Source organism: Vidua chalybeata, chromosome 2 (genome assembly GCF_026979565.1).
Source record: "Vidua chalybeata isolate OUT-0048 chromosome 2, bVidCha1 merged haplotype, whole genome shotgun sequence".
Taxonomy (NCBI): domain Eukaryota; kingdom Metazoa; phylum Chordata; class Aves; order Passeriformes; family Viduidae; genus Vidua; species Vidua chalybeata.
The window spans coordinates 116,061,213-116,075,827 of NC_071531.1; the positions used below are offsets into that span (position 1 = coordinate 116,061,213).

At 49.6% G+C, this 14,615-nt stretch overlaps 1 protein-coding gene across 5 annotated transcripts in view; it reads left to right on the forward strand.

Moving 5' to 3' along the window:
- Window positions 1–14,615, forward strand: part of LOC128783666 (glutamate receptor ionotropic, kainate 1) — a 109,392-nt gene that overhangs the window by 79,657 nt on the left and 15,120 nt on the right. For 4 of the 5 annotated variants that reach the window (XM_053934629.1, XM_053934631.1, XM_053934627.1 and 1 more), the window contains 5 exons: window positions 1,176–1,289; window positions 2,296–2,499; window positions 2,888–3,111; window positions 6,445–6,563; window positions 10,921–11,138. In XM_053934629.1, coding sequence (XP_053790604.1) covers window positions 1,176–1,289; window positions 2,296–2,499; window positions 2,888–3,111; window positions 6,445–6,563; window positions 10,921–11,138 — 879 coding nt within the window. The remainder of the gene's footprint in view (window positions 1–1,175; window positions 1,290–2,295; window positions 2,500–2,887; window positions 3,112–6,444; window positions 6,564–10,920; window positions 11,139–14,615) is intronic. The other variant, XM_053934632.1, reaches the window with a different exon arrangement.

Consider the following 14,615-nt stretch of genomic DNA (forward strand, 5'->3'; position numbering starts at 1 on the left):
ACACATTCCAAGTCAGTAACCGTGAGCAGAAGGGCTCGTGCACCCTGGTGCAAATCCAGGGACACTGGATATTTACTGTATTCCTGGCTCAGGCTGCCACAATAGCCAACGTTTTATCTCCTTTGTAAATTTGTGCACTTTCCAGATCAGCTTCCCAGCCTGAGCTAGTTTTGGAAACAAAGGGAATGACTGACAAATGCTTGGCATAAACATTTTTTTTTTAATGGCATGGGTGTCCCCATTAAGAATTTAGAAAAAAAATGTTTGTGAGGGGTAAAAGCAGTGGCACCTGGGGACACAAACCCCAGTGCTTGAAATGGCTGTGCTCTCCACAATGCCCAGTACAAATTAAACTGCTCCTTGCCTGGAGCTCCTCACATCAGCCCTCAGCCAGGCTGAGCACGAAAACCCAAGGGCAAAAACACTGGAGATGCTTCCAGCCTGCATTTAAGTTGGGTAAATATTGATGTGAAGAAATAACATGGCTATAATTTCTGCCCCCCACAGCGAAGATCCAAATCCTCTGAAATGCCAAATATGTTCCCTGGAGGCTGTGGATTGGGCAGTAAATACTGGAAGTTTTCACTGTCTCCAGGGCTGGAAAGGAATTTGCCTTTGGCCACTGATGTTTGCTGAGCAAATACTGCTGGAGGTGTCAAATGTACCACCTTGATAGCTCTGGCACATCCAGGAGTCCAGGAACGACAGAATAATCTTTGCTAAACCTGCTGAAGGCACAGGGCAAGCAAAAGGCCAGTGTAGCCATCAGTCTGTTCCTGTGTAGCTACTCAGGCTTTTAACCTGTTCCATCAGGAGAGAGGTCTTGCCACATGTGTCAACTCCACCATGGACAAAATTTAAAAAAAAAAAAAAATGACAATAGACATTTGACTTTTTTTTTTTTAGCAGGGAACAAAGGCAGAATGTTCCACTTTAGTAGCCAGCTGGCCACCCCAGCACTGCACTGCCAAGCCTCATGCTCTCAGTGCTCCTGGGTTTGCAGTTGTGCATTTTGCAGTCATTGCCTGGGGTTTCTGAATCAGCCCTTGCTGCTGCTGCCTTTCTCCGAGCTGCTGCCCTCTTCTAGCGCTAGGTCCCTTCCTGAGTGAGCCCTGAGACCAGTGCTGGGGGTTTAGGGGCTTAGGGCAGCCTCTCACCCGCTCTCCTCTCTGCAGATTGGGGTCTGGAACTCCTACAGTGGCCTTAACATGACGGACAGCAACAAGGACAGGTCCACCAACATCACGGACTCCTTGGCCAACCGCACGCTCATCGTCACCACCATTCTGGTAAGGCTGCCAGAGCCCCACGTTCAGGCTCAGGATCCACACACACATGCATGAGACTGACTCCAAAACACCACACTGCCAGTGGAAGACTCCCAGGAACCTCTGCCTCCAAAATTGTTTCACCTTTCCAGACAAACCCTGCGCACCTTTCCTCCCAGAAGAAGGAACACGCACAAACACTCAGCTTTGCAGTCACTGCCTTTACATCCTTTGTTTTACTGGAGATGAGACAAAGAGGGCTGAAGGGAAGTGGTAAAGAGCAGACAGACAGATCGAGCCAGTGTGCTTACTGTGAGGAGTGGAAAAGGTTTAACTGGCTACTCGGGAGCTGCTCTGCCTCGTGCTCTCTACATGCCCAGTAATGCCACTTTTTTGTCAATTGCTCTGCCTAGTTCCTCAGGAGCAGGGAAAGAGCTCAAAGGCTCCTTCTACACTATGTGTCTATTGCCAGAGGTGTTTTGCCACATTAAACTGCTTGCCCAGATCTTCTTCTATCCAAAATCCTGTAAAAGGGAAAGCAAAAATGTACTTTGCAATCTGCCTTTGCTGTTCTCCATTCCCTCTTTGCTCCATTTGAACATTTGAAGATTTTTCTCAGTAAAGACTTATTTTTCACAGAATACAAAATGCTAGCTTCCCCTTATGTTTTTTTTTTCCTATTATTTAGGATCCTCCCTCCTCCAGTATCCCTTCCTGTCCTTGGAGTGGGACAATGTAGGGTCCAGACCCTGGGTCTGAGTTTGGAGCTGCTAGGCACAACTGGAATTAAAGCTCCCAGGAGCCACAAATGGTCCATTCCACTGAAAATTAGGGCCCTTATGCTCATCACTAATTCATTCAGTGAGTGTGTTAACACATCTAGAAGAGCTTTTAATGCTCACAGTAAATTGCTGGTTTCCATGTACTTGCAATCCCTTTGGAAAATATTAGCATCATGTAGAGAAAGTGATCTCATCCGAGCCAAGGCTCGCATCTCTCACTGCCTGCCTGCTGTGTTTTCCTGCAGGAAGATCCCTATGTGATGTACAAGAAGTCTGACAAGCCCTTGTATGGCAACGACAGGTTCGAGGGGTACTGCCTGGACCTGCTGAAGGAGCTGTCAAACATTTTAGGCTTCATCTATGAGGTCAAACTCGTTTCTGACGGCAAATACGGAGCCCAGAATGACAAGGGAGAGTGGAATGGGATGGTCAAGGAACTCATAGATCATGTAAGACTGAACCCTTCTCTCCTCTCTGCTCTCCTTGCGCCTGGGGTGTTTTGTATCTGAAATCTTTGCTGTGCTTTTCACCTCTTAGAGCCACTGCTGAGTCTGTTTTCCCACCCATCAGTGTAGGAATGTCTGAATGAGCACTTTGCAGGTGTTGGGAGGAAATGTCCATCCCTGGCCACGTCCCAGATGTCCCCTGCCCTGTAAAAAGAGGAAATGGAATGTCACACCACACCCCCCACACACACAAATACCCTAGAAATGTTAAATGTTGTTGAATTTGAGCCAAAAGTGGCTTTTTTTTTAATACTCGGGAAAGAAATGGAGGGAATTGCGGTGGGTTTGCAGAACATGAAGGAGATGAGTGTTTTCCCTTCTGTGTTTCCAGAAAGCTGACCTGGCTGTTGCTCCTCTCACCATTACCTATGTCAGAGAGAAGGTGATTGATTTCTCCAAGCCCTTCATGACGCTGGGAATCAGCATCTTGTACCGGAAGCCCAACGGGACCAACCCCGGCGTTTTCTCCTTTTTAAACCCTCTCTCTCCAGATATTTGGATGTATGTTCTCCTGGCCTGCCTTGGAGTCAGCTGTGTCCTCTTTGTCATTGCCAGGTAAGGCCAGGACAGAGTTCTGGATGCACCCACAGCCTCTCCCCTCACAGCTGTTGGATGTACCATCCTAAGGGGGTTATCCAGTCCTAAAACCTTTCTGCAAAGTCTTGGTATTTTCTCATCAACGCTGCTTTTCTGTATTGCACTGAGGTTTTGCTTTCTTTAAGGGCTGTTCCAAGCGAAATACCCAATGGGATGCACCAGGAGGCACCACCCCAGCAGATATGTGCTGAAAAGCAGTTTGTTATTTGCATGTAGGCATTTCCCTTTTCCTCTCATGGTGCAGTTCACAGGTGAAAGACCCAAAAGGTGAACCTAATGTTCTCCTGGAGGTCCAGCCTCAGAGGTCTCTTCCACCCGGAATGGTTCTGTGCATTAGAGGAGAGAGGTCACAGGTTCACTTCCCAGGGGTGGCCTGAGATGAAAGAGGAGTTTATCCCTCCCAGCAGCTGTGGGGCTCTGTGCAGTCACTCACCACTTCCCACAGGCTCCTGCAGTGCCTCACTGCACCATAAATAATAACTCCACTGTACACTACCCATGATCTCAGTCATGGCTAATCTTAAATCTGCTCCTCTCTGGCAGATTGACTTTTCTGCACTTGTGTGCCAAGACTGAAAACATGCCCCAGCCCTCTCCCCCTCAGAGCAGTGGAAGGGAACACCAATGCTTTCCTTGAGCTGATGCCTGAAAGCAGTGCCTAGTTAGATCCAGCTGCATGGACTGAAGAAGTGAAGTTGTGCTCATGTTAATTTAGATTTATACATTTTAAGCTAAGCTGCTCTTGAAACCCACATCAAGACCAGTCCATGTCTCCAAATACACCAAGATTTCTGCAAGATTTGCAAAGTGTTTCAGCAAATATGGGTTGCTTTTAATAACCCCAGAAACCATCCACTTCTTAGCACTGTCACAGTACATTACATGGCTACCCACACTCTGACATCAGTTCCTGGAAAACAAATACTTGGGAATAATTTGCACAGACTGGTAGAATCCTCCTGTCATGTCTTTCAACTTTTCAGCAGCTGAATAATTTCTCATTTGTCTCTGAGCCTTACTGTCACTGTTACATTAATTTTTAAACTCAAACACTGAAGTTTTTATTGCTGTGAGGGGTTGCAGACTGGCAAAGCTCTGTTCCAAGTACACTGCCAGTGGATGAACAAGGTGTTTTCTGCCAAAATTTCCCTTTCTGCTGATGCCATCTCAGCTGTGCTGTTAGTGAAGGTAGAGCCAAGTAGCTGAGTCAATAATGTCGCACAGACCCCGTGGAAAAAGGTGCTTGGGTGACCTTGAGCATCTCACCTTTATCAGAAACCTCAGCACAGCTGCTGCTGAAGAGGGAGAAAACCAGGGGGGAAAAGGCCAGGAGAACAGAAGGTCTGAGCAGTGAATTCTGCTGAACTGTAAACCAGAGCTCAGAGCAGCAATAGAAACACAAGAAGAAAATCAGCTTTTGTTTGAGGTGTAAAAGAGATTCACACCCTACTAACACATTGAAATATGTACCCAGGGCTAGAGAAACCTTCCCAGTCTGGAAGACAAGGCTTTGCTGCCAGAACTTCATGGCCACTTTCAAGAGCCCTTTTGCTCTTTCTGTGATGGAGACATTTGTTTCCAACTCACTGAATGTGGTGGTTTTCTGAAACCCTGCAAAATTCCAGCCTTGGGCTTCCCAGGCAGGTCAGGCAGAGGGATTTATTCTTCTTCCTGCCCTGTGTGAACATTGTGGGGGGAACTCTTCACTCCTAGGGCTGTTGGAAATCTACAGGTCCTAATTGGAGGTGTCTTGTAAAGGATGTGTTTCCCCCTGTGTGCATGAACTGAGTCTGGTCACTCCACAACACCTGCTTCCATTATTACAGCAGAAATCTGAAACATCTAACTTGGGAATTGCTTTCCTTTTGAGGGGTGCATGCAGAACTGTTGTAACTTGAACCTGAAAACTTTGTCTTTTGTTGTGATTTTTTATACTCTCGTTCTGGGTATTGTGCAGCTGATGGCATCCTAAGCTACATCCTCTCCCAATTAACGGGTTCATTATTACCAGACTTCATTACTTCAGCCAAGCAAGGCACTCCACTCGCAACCGTGCATAAATTCAATGCTTAATTATATTGTTGCAACAGTAATTAGAATGTGTTGGGTGAGGTTGTCAATTAAAGCTGCATCCACACGTTCCATGAGGAAGCACTGGGGAGCCCGAGCGGGCACCCTGAGGAGGAGCAGTCCTCGGGGTGCTCCTGCTGGGTGTGTGCTTACCCAGAGCTCTTCCAGGGGTCCCCCGTGCAGCTCCCATCCCGTGTCCCTGTGGCCAGGGGAGCTGCCTCCCAAAGCTGGGGAGAGCAGGGTGCTCCGAAGGGCCAGGCTGTGGGGCTGCTCCCGTATGGGCACCTGCTCCAGAGTGGGGCTCATGGTCCTGGTGGGTCCCTGCCAGCTCAGAACACCCGGCGATTCTGGGAATGCTGGGCAGCTGCTGCTGCAGGGAGAGCACGTCCAGCACACGCCAGCAGTGAGCGGTGCTGCCCTGGCGGGGCTGCTGCTCCTTCCTTATTCCCAAAGAGCACCCCAGGAGCAGCCCCGTGGCTCCCAGCAGTGCCCTGGGAGCGGGGCAGGGAGCCGTGGGGCCGTGCCAGGGAGGAGAGGAGAGGAGAGGAGAGGAGAGGAGAGGAGAGGAGAGGAGAGGAGAGGAGAGGAGAGGAGAGGAGAGGAGAGGAGAGGAGAGGAGAGGAGAGGAGAGGAGAGGAGAGGAGAGGAGAGGAGAGGAGAGGAGAGGAGAGGAGAGGAGAGGAGAGGAGAGGAGAGGAGAGGAGAGGAGAGGAGAGGAGAGGAGAGGAGAGGAGAGGAGAGGAGAGGAGAGGAGAGGAGAGGAGAGGAGAGGAGAGGAGAGGAGAGGAGAGGAGAGGAGAGGAGAGGAGAGGAGAGGAGAGGAGAGGAGAGGAGAGGAGAGGAGAGGAGAGGAGAGGAGAGGAGCAGCAGCCCCGTGCCAGGCACAGCAGCCCCGTGCCAGGCCCAGCAGTGTGCCGTCCATCGCTCCGCAGCCGACCCACGGCTGGCACGGGGCAGCGCCGATGGCCCGGGACACCCTTCCTGCCACGTTCTGCTTTGGCACGGGGCAGCGCCGATGGCCCGGGACACCCTTCCTGCCACGTTCTGCTTTGGCACGGGGCAGTGCCAATGGCCCGGGACACCCTTCCTGCCACGTTCTGCTTTGGCACGGCTCACCCGTGCCCGTTGCCTGCGTGGTGCCGTGCCGGGGCGCGCTGCTCAGCAGGTTTGCTGTGTGTCCTCTGCTCGATGTTTACAGACTGTTTCTGTTGACTGCCACAGGTTTACACCATACGAGTGGTATAACCCCCACCCGTGCAACCCAGACTCAGATGTGGTGGAAAACAATTTTACTTTACTAAATAGTTTCTGGTTTGGAGTTGGAGCTCTCATGCAGCAAGGTACACCGGTTACACTTCGTTCTCGCACACGTCCCACAGTCTGCTCAAGGGCTTCTGTGCTGGTAAACTCCACCCTCTGTAAACGCAGCATGTGCTGTAAAACCTGATCTCACACACGCAGAGTAGCACAAGGGAAGGAAGCCGTGTGCCACTGCCCCCGGGGAGCTGTGCAGCCCAGGCCAGGAGGAAGGAGGGCGAGCGTCCGAGAGAAAGGGGAGCACGCAGGGCCACACGGGAGTTCTGCAGCTGAAATGGAATTTAATTGCAGGAGGGATATGAAGTGCCTCGTGCTGAAGTTGAGTTTGTTGGTGTAAGAGTTTTGACAACAGGAAAACGTTGGGCTCCATCCCAACACAAACAGCCTTAGCCACCCTAGAAGAACTGTTCCAGCTGCCAAACAAGGAAAGGTGCTCTTTCTCCAGAAGGGCTGTTGAGTTTGTAGGCACTTGTCAAACAAGTTCAAAACCAACACCAAACCCTGTTTTTCTATGGCTTTTCTGCAGGTAGGAGCCCCATCCTCCTGTAAATGCATCCAACCCTAGAAGCCTTAACTTAACCCGGTCACGAGCCCCTGTTACTGGAGATTTTGGAAACAGCTGACATTTTATTCAGATGCCAAGGAGGGGCAGTGAAGCTCACTCCATGTGGGAAGTCAAATAGATCTATGTACTAAACACATTTGTATATGGCATTTATGTTCCAAGGTTTCCAATTAAATCACTTTTCACCAAAACTGGGGTCCACTGAAAAGAGAGAAAATGTTTTCTGACAAACATTTCAAGCTGAATCAAAGCTGAACAAAAAAGACCCCATCCCACGACAACCAAAAAGGAAAAGCCCAGCAGTACCTTGATATTAAATTCCTAAACATTTAAGTAAGGAATGTAAAACCATCTCTGCATTCACACAGGTACAGTTTGTTCTTTCCTCTTTAACAGACATGAGTAAAAAAATTTAAAAATAAAGAGGATTTTTTCCTAGATGTGGTAGAGAATAAAGTTTGTATTGACCTAAGATGCACTTGCTTTTAGTGGTGCATTATTGTATTGAGAGGATGTAGAGCTTCCCCACAGAAGTTGCTTTGAAGGAGGTTGGATGAAAGAAGGGCATTTCTGCTTTGTTTTGGAGCTTTTTTGTTTTGTTCTCCTTCCAATTTGTCAGTAAAACACAGGCTGAGGTTTTACAGTATCAGGCAGGTGTGTGTATCTAACTGTGGTTGCCCTGTGTGTGAAAGTGCCCCAGGATTTTGTGTTTCCTGTCCTGCTGTTTTTGGAGTTTACCATCATCCACAGCAAACTGTGGGATGCAGTGTCTGCTCGTTACCACTACCTTGGGTACATGACAGTCAGCCCCAACCAGACTCTGCTTGTCTTTTAAGGAAATTCAAAACAAACAAAAGAAAGAGAGAAAAAGAAAGCAAGGAAAAAAGAAAACATTTGTAAGGCAACACAAATGTTTCCATGTGCAAACTTGTGGTGTGATTGTCTGTGCATCATGGTCACGTGAAGAGTTTGGACATGATGGGAGCGGTGGTGGAAGTCTGGGTCTAGCGTTGCACTCCTCCTCGGCAGCAGCTGCTCGTTATGCTTGACTGGAAGCCACTTGTGATTAAATTTTAAAATGTGATGATCAGACTTTCTCTTTTCTACAGAGCGTGAGCAAAGTCTGGATCAGGATTGGCTGTCATGTCTGCCATAAAAAGGCACTAGAGAGACTTCAGCAAGTATTGTCTCTGCCCCCGAGTCTTGCTGGCAACATTTTGATTTAGATGCTGCTTCCCCTGTTTTTCCCCTGGAAGTCTCAGATGTGTTTGCATCCTCTGAAAGCATCCAAACAGGGCACATTTCATCCAATCCATCCAGGGGAGCTGTCACTGTCAGGAAGGAGAGCTGTCCCTCAGAGCTCAGCTCAGCCAGAAACGGGGCAGGCAGGAGCAGAGAGCGCCCAGGTGGAGCAGGGTGGGGATGGAGCAGACGCAGCTGAGCCCCCAGCCTGGGCAGCAGGAGAGGGGGATTCTGCCCCTGAGCCCAGGTGAGAGCCCACCTGCAGAGCTGCCCCAGCCCTGGGGACACAGCAGCAGCACCTGGAGCTGCTGCAGAGAGCCCAGAGGAGGCTCCAGAGCTGCTCCAGGGCTGGAGCCAGGCTGGCAGAGCTGGGGCTGCTCACCTGGGGAGGAGAAGGCTCCAGGGAGAGCTCAGAGAGCTAAAGGGGCCTGAAGGGGCTCCAGGAGAGCTGGAGAGGGACTGGGGACAAGACCTGGAGGGACAGGACAAGGGGAATGGACTCAGGCTGACAGAGTAGGTTTAGATTTGATATTAGGAAGGAATTCCTCCCTGTGAAGGGGGGTGAGGCCCTGGCACAGGGTGCCCAGAGCAGCTGTGGCTGCCCCTGGATCCCTGAAGTGTCCAAGGCCAGGTTGGACAGGGCTTGGAGCAGCCTGGGACAGTGGAAGGTGCCCTTGCCGTGGCAGGGGTGGCACTGGGTGATCCTCAAGGTCCCTTCCAGCCCAGGCCACTCTATTATTCTACAATAAATCAGTGCTTTTTGCTGGGACTGAGGCACTCAGAAAGGTGAACACTGGAATAACCATGGGAATAACGAGGTGCTGCCCCACTCAGCTCAGCCAGGAGCAGGGTTTGCTCTCACCTCACCAGAGCAGTCACGCAGGGCAGGATTACCAGTCCTTCCCAGAAACAATGTTTTGCTGCAAACATCACAGGAGGTTTGGCATCTCACCCCACAAGTGCAGCACACAGGGATTTTCCATCCTCTCCTGAGCAGTGCTGGCATGTCCCACGTGTGGGGCACAGCATCAGGGGCCAAGTGCAGGAATTCTGTTTGTATGGCTGCCTAAGCTTAAAAGCAAGAATCCCTGCAGGATGACCTGAATGAGCACAGCTTTTGCAGTTCAACCCCAGCTTAGAAATAGAGAGCAATGAGGAAATATTTCATTGTATTAAAAAATAAAAAAATCTAGTCAGGAAAGCAAGAAAGCACAGCAGGAGCCCAGACACAAACCCAGGCAGAGCTACAGCTCTGGAAACAACTCCATTTGGCCTGGAAAATTTCAAGTGAGAGTTTTTGCCTTCAGACTGCTCTTGCTGTTTGGCAGTTCTGTCAACACACTCCAACCCTTGGGCTAAGCTTAGCTCTGACCTTTTAGAGACACAGCGCTGTGTTTACAAATACAACTCCAATCTGTTTATTGGTTGGTGGGGAAGGTTTTACCCTTTCAGTCTCTGCCCCAAAAGTCACATTCAGAGTTTTTGCAGAGTCTGAAAATGTTCTCTGCAATGTTGAGATTTCTTGCAGAACTCATTGAATAGCTGAGGAGACATAATATGTCAACATGTTTTTCCAGTAATAGAAATATGTTTACCAAATCAAAAGCTTTAGCCCTGAGCACTCTGTTCACAGGCTCTTAAGTATTTTCTTAAGTCCATCCCTCATCAGCAAAATAATTACACAAAAAATTAGCTTTGAAGTCAAATTACTCAGGTGGCTACCTAAGAGCTTTGCTGAACCAGATCCTCGAATCCCACATTAGGCACAGAATTCAGTGGGACTGGCCCCCCAGTAAAGGAGCAGAAAATTTGCCTCAGAATGCTTAGAAACACGAGTATCTCTGTGGCTGAAATAGAGGTTATCTGAGCTGCCTGGAAACCATTGCAGTGCAGGTAACACGTGCTGCTCTCTGGGGATTTATGGCAATGGCAGAGAGCTGCTCAAACCTGTTTGGAATAATGAGTGTTAAATTCGCTGTCCAAAACTTTGCATCGCCCTGAGGATCCAAGGACCCAAGGGATGTGTCCATCGACCCTCTGATTTTTTCAAAACACGTTGTTGCTAGTGAGAGGTTTTGTGGGGGCTGAGCTGAGGTTCACTGAGGTCTCTGGGGCTGCATTGATCTCCCTGTTGGTGCTGAGATGTGTCGATAGGATGCACGGGGCAGGCTCCTCCTGTGAGGTATTTCTGTCAGGCAGCTGTGAGCAGAGGAGCGTTTGCTAAAGAGCTCTGCTTACAGAATTGATTGCAGTGGATGGGCACAAAGGGACTCCAGAAGCAGACAGAAATACCAGAGTAGCTTGCTGGGGATGTACAAGATTAATATCACAAGGCTGGTTAGCTCAGAGAGGTAAGGGGCTTAGACCCAAGGATAATTCCATTTGTCATGTATCATGGCACACATCCCCTTCCCAGTGTGTTACCATTATAAATGTCAGCTGTGCATCTGTGAGATTATTGTTGAAATCATTTTATCATGCTACAGCTCATAAAAGCATTCTGTGCCTAAAACCAGGCTGTGGTATCAGGAAAGCCTCATTTTAATATGATTGTTTTGATGGTGTTGTAACAGGATCAGAGCTGATGCCCAAAGCTCTTTCCACCAGAATAGTTGGAGGAATATGGTGGTTTTTCACCTTAATCATAATCTCATCCTACACTGCCAACCTGGCTGCCTTCCTGACCGTGGAGAGGATGGAATCTCCCATCGACTCGGCGGATGACCTGGCAAAGCAAACCAAGATAGAGTACGGGGCTGTCAGGGACGGATCCACCATGACCTTCTTCAAGGTAAGGCAGCCCTGGGCCGCCGCGGGGCCGGAGCCGCTGCCGGCGCTCCAGCGGGGCCGGGAGGCGGAGCCGCAGCATCCCGAGGGATCGCAGGGAAACGCATCCAAAACCAGGGCCACAGCATCCCCAGGGATTGCAGGGACAGGGAAATGCATCCAAAACCAGAGCTGCAGCATCCCCAGGGATTGCAGGGACAGGGAAATGCATCCAAAACCAGAGCTGCAGCATCCCGAGGGATCGCAGGGACAGGGAAACGCATCCAAAACCAGAGCCACAGCATCCCGAGGGATCGCAGGGAAACGCATCCAAAACCAGGGCCACAGCATCCCCAGGGATCGCAGGGACAGGGAAATGCATCCAAAACCAGAGCCGCAGCATCCCGAGGGATCGCAGGGAAATGCATCCAAAACCAGAGCCGCAGCATCCCCAGGGATCGCAGGGACAGGGAAATGCATCCAAAACCAGAGCCGCAGCATCCCCAGGGATCGCAGGGACAGGGAAATGCATCCAAAACCAGAGCCGCAGCATCCCCAGGGATTGCAGGGACAGGGAAATGCATCCAAAACCAGAGCCGCAGCATCCCCAGGGATTGCAGGGACAGGGAAATGCATCATTCACCCAAAACCAGGGCCACAGCATCCCCAGGGATTAGAGGAGAAGATAAATACAGGTACCCACAGCCAGAGCCACAGCATCCCAAGGAATCTGACGGGTGGGTAGATACATCATTCACCCACAGCCACAACCACAGCACCCCAAAGGACTGGAGGAGAAGGTAAATACACCAAGTACCCCAGCCTCAGTGGATCCTTCAGCACCAGGAATGTAAAACCCAGCAGGTTTTCCCCAGGACACGTGGAAAACCAGCCTGCAGTGAAGTGCACTGAGGGGCAAACCCATCTGGCTCTGATGGGAGCCAGGCCATGGACATGGGGATATTCTCCTCCAGCTGGGATGCTATTTCCTTCCAGCCCCTTCACTAAAAGCAGCTGGAAAAGTCTGCTTCCCCTTCTGAAAGCCACATTTGCACCGCGGTAATGCCACAGGAAAATGCAAGTTTGTTTGTCCCTTTTTTGAATGCTCCATGGTCAATATCACCCAGACTATCAATACAGGGACCACGCACACACCTGAACACATCTGCAAGGGATGAGTTTTCTGTGGCTAATGGGTAGACAACTGTGATAATTATGTCTTTTTTTTTTCTTTTTCTTAATTATTAGTATTAATTACATACAAAATGGATAATCTCATAAAATTGTATGTCAGTGTAAAATTGTATGTCAGTGTAAAAGCCAACAAGGTATAAATACAGAATACACACACAAAAATCCTGTGACAGTCGGAATTACTTAGCAGCTCCCTCAGCAGTGTCAGCAGGGAAGTCAGGCTCAGGGTGAGGCTCAGGTCAGGCTTTTCCCTGTGGTGTCTGAGGATGGTGCTCATGGAGTCACACACACAGAGCCTTGCAAGGGCATGACACTCTGGGGGAAGCAGTGGGGCAGAACAACACCTGTGACAAGAGATCTCTCCCTCTCTGGGGACATGCCAAAAGGCAAAAATCAAAAATTCCTGTGTCACCTGCTCCAGGTGACCCTGCCTTGGCAGGGGCGTTGGACTGGGTGATCTCCAGAGGTCCCTTCCAACCCCAGCCATCCCGGGATTCTGGGATTCTGCGTAGTCTGTCCCTGCTGGTGCTGCCGAGGGTGAACTGCCCCTGTCAAGGCTCTCCTGTGGCTGAACAGAGATGAAAGAAAAACACCAACTACAGCATTTTGCTATAGAGAGCTCCTGAAATGATGAGCTGACATTTCCACTGAGATGGAAACCCACCTGGAGATATTCCAGTAGGGCAAGCTCTGGATTCTCCTCTGGCTCTTTCATGCCCAAAGAAGTTCACTGCCATTGATATTCTGAAGTCAAATTTAGCTTCAGAGACAAAACTTCAAATCCTGTTGCATCCCTGCATTTTAAGAGGAAATAGGTCCTGAAGCTCTACAAGAGAAGCCCAGAACAAATTTCCTAGAGCTTTTTTTAGTTTTACACTGATTTCTTTTTGCACCATTAATCCTGCAGGCAGAAATATGTAGGCTTAAAAGCATGTGAGCTTCTAAAAGAAAACCTTCAGACAAGGTGGTTAAATATTTATGCACTACATGTGCCAGCTTACTTGTGCCTGAAATGCATGTGCACAGAAGCACAGGGGAAGGACAGCACAGAAACTGGGGATGGATTCCCTGGCAGGGGGAGGGTGACACAGTGAAAATGCATGAAAAATGCAGTGTATCGCACTTGTAAACACTCAGTGGTTTTTTATTACAGAAGCATCTTCAGATCCTCACAAGATTAGATTAGGAGTTCTTTGTCCTGCCCAAAACTTGAAATAAAAAATCCTGGAGTAGCTCGCTGTACAAAACCAGCTACTTCTGCCTGCAGAGGAAGGTTCTGACTTTGCCTCCCTCCGACTGTGAAATGCTGCATCTACTCCTTGAGCTAAATAAACACACACCCCAGGGAGGGGCTGGGAACTGGAGGAGGCAGCAGGAGGGAATTCAGGCAGCACTTTCTCCACTCCCGCACTCCTCCCAGGGTAAGCAGAGTTACGGCACCTCCGCCGTGACATTTTAGCCTGTGTCCCTGCCCTGGGAGCTGTCCTGTCCCCGGGAGTGCTGAGGTGCTGGAAACAGGGAGAGGGAAAGGAGGGATCGCTGCGGCAGCAGCAAAAACAAACACCCTGAGGAGTGAGGCACAGGGCTGCGTGCCCTGGGAAGGGCCATTGCCTCGAGTGCGTTCTCTGCTGCAAGATGTGATTTGTCAAATCAAATGTACTAAAGCCAAGGAACGCCAAGGGGAACAGGTTTTTCTTCAGACCACCATTTTTCAAAGCAAACCACGGCGTGCTGGGCATTCCTCGCTGTGGAGGGGACAGGAACAAGGGAGAGGGGCAAAGCCCAGATCCCTCTGGTTTCCAGGACTGTGTGGGACACACATGGGAAAAAAGGTTTCTGGAGACATCGGGCACAGAAAAATGCAAAGCAGACTCTAAAGAGCTTTGATTTAGGACTTTGTGCTCCAAGTAGCAGCAGGAAGCCCCTGGAAGATCAGATTACACAGTGTAATTGCTGGAGGGGATGGAGATCAGGAAGCATATTCGAAAAGCAAGGTACTCCCACTGCTTTTCCAAAGCTCCATTTGCAATTATTCAGGCTGACATCACTTGTAGTTAGTGGTGTCTATAAGGCCCATTATTGCCCACTGCTTTGGAATGCCTAGCACCGGTGTCCCTGTTGCTGTAGTTTCCCCAGAAAAAAAATTATTCTGAAGATGAAATATTTTTTGAGGCAGTCACTTTTCTGCAGTGACTTTTAGCCAGACAGTGGGGGGAATGAAAACAAAAGCAATTGGAATTATTTGTGGGGGGAAAATGGAGTTCTGACCTTGAAAGGAACCTCAGAATCAGCCTCTTCCCTGTGTAGA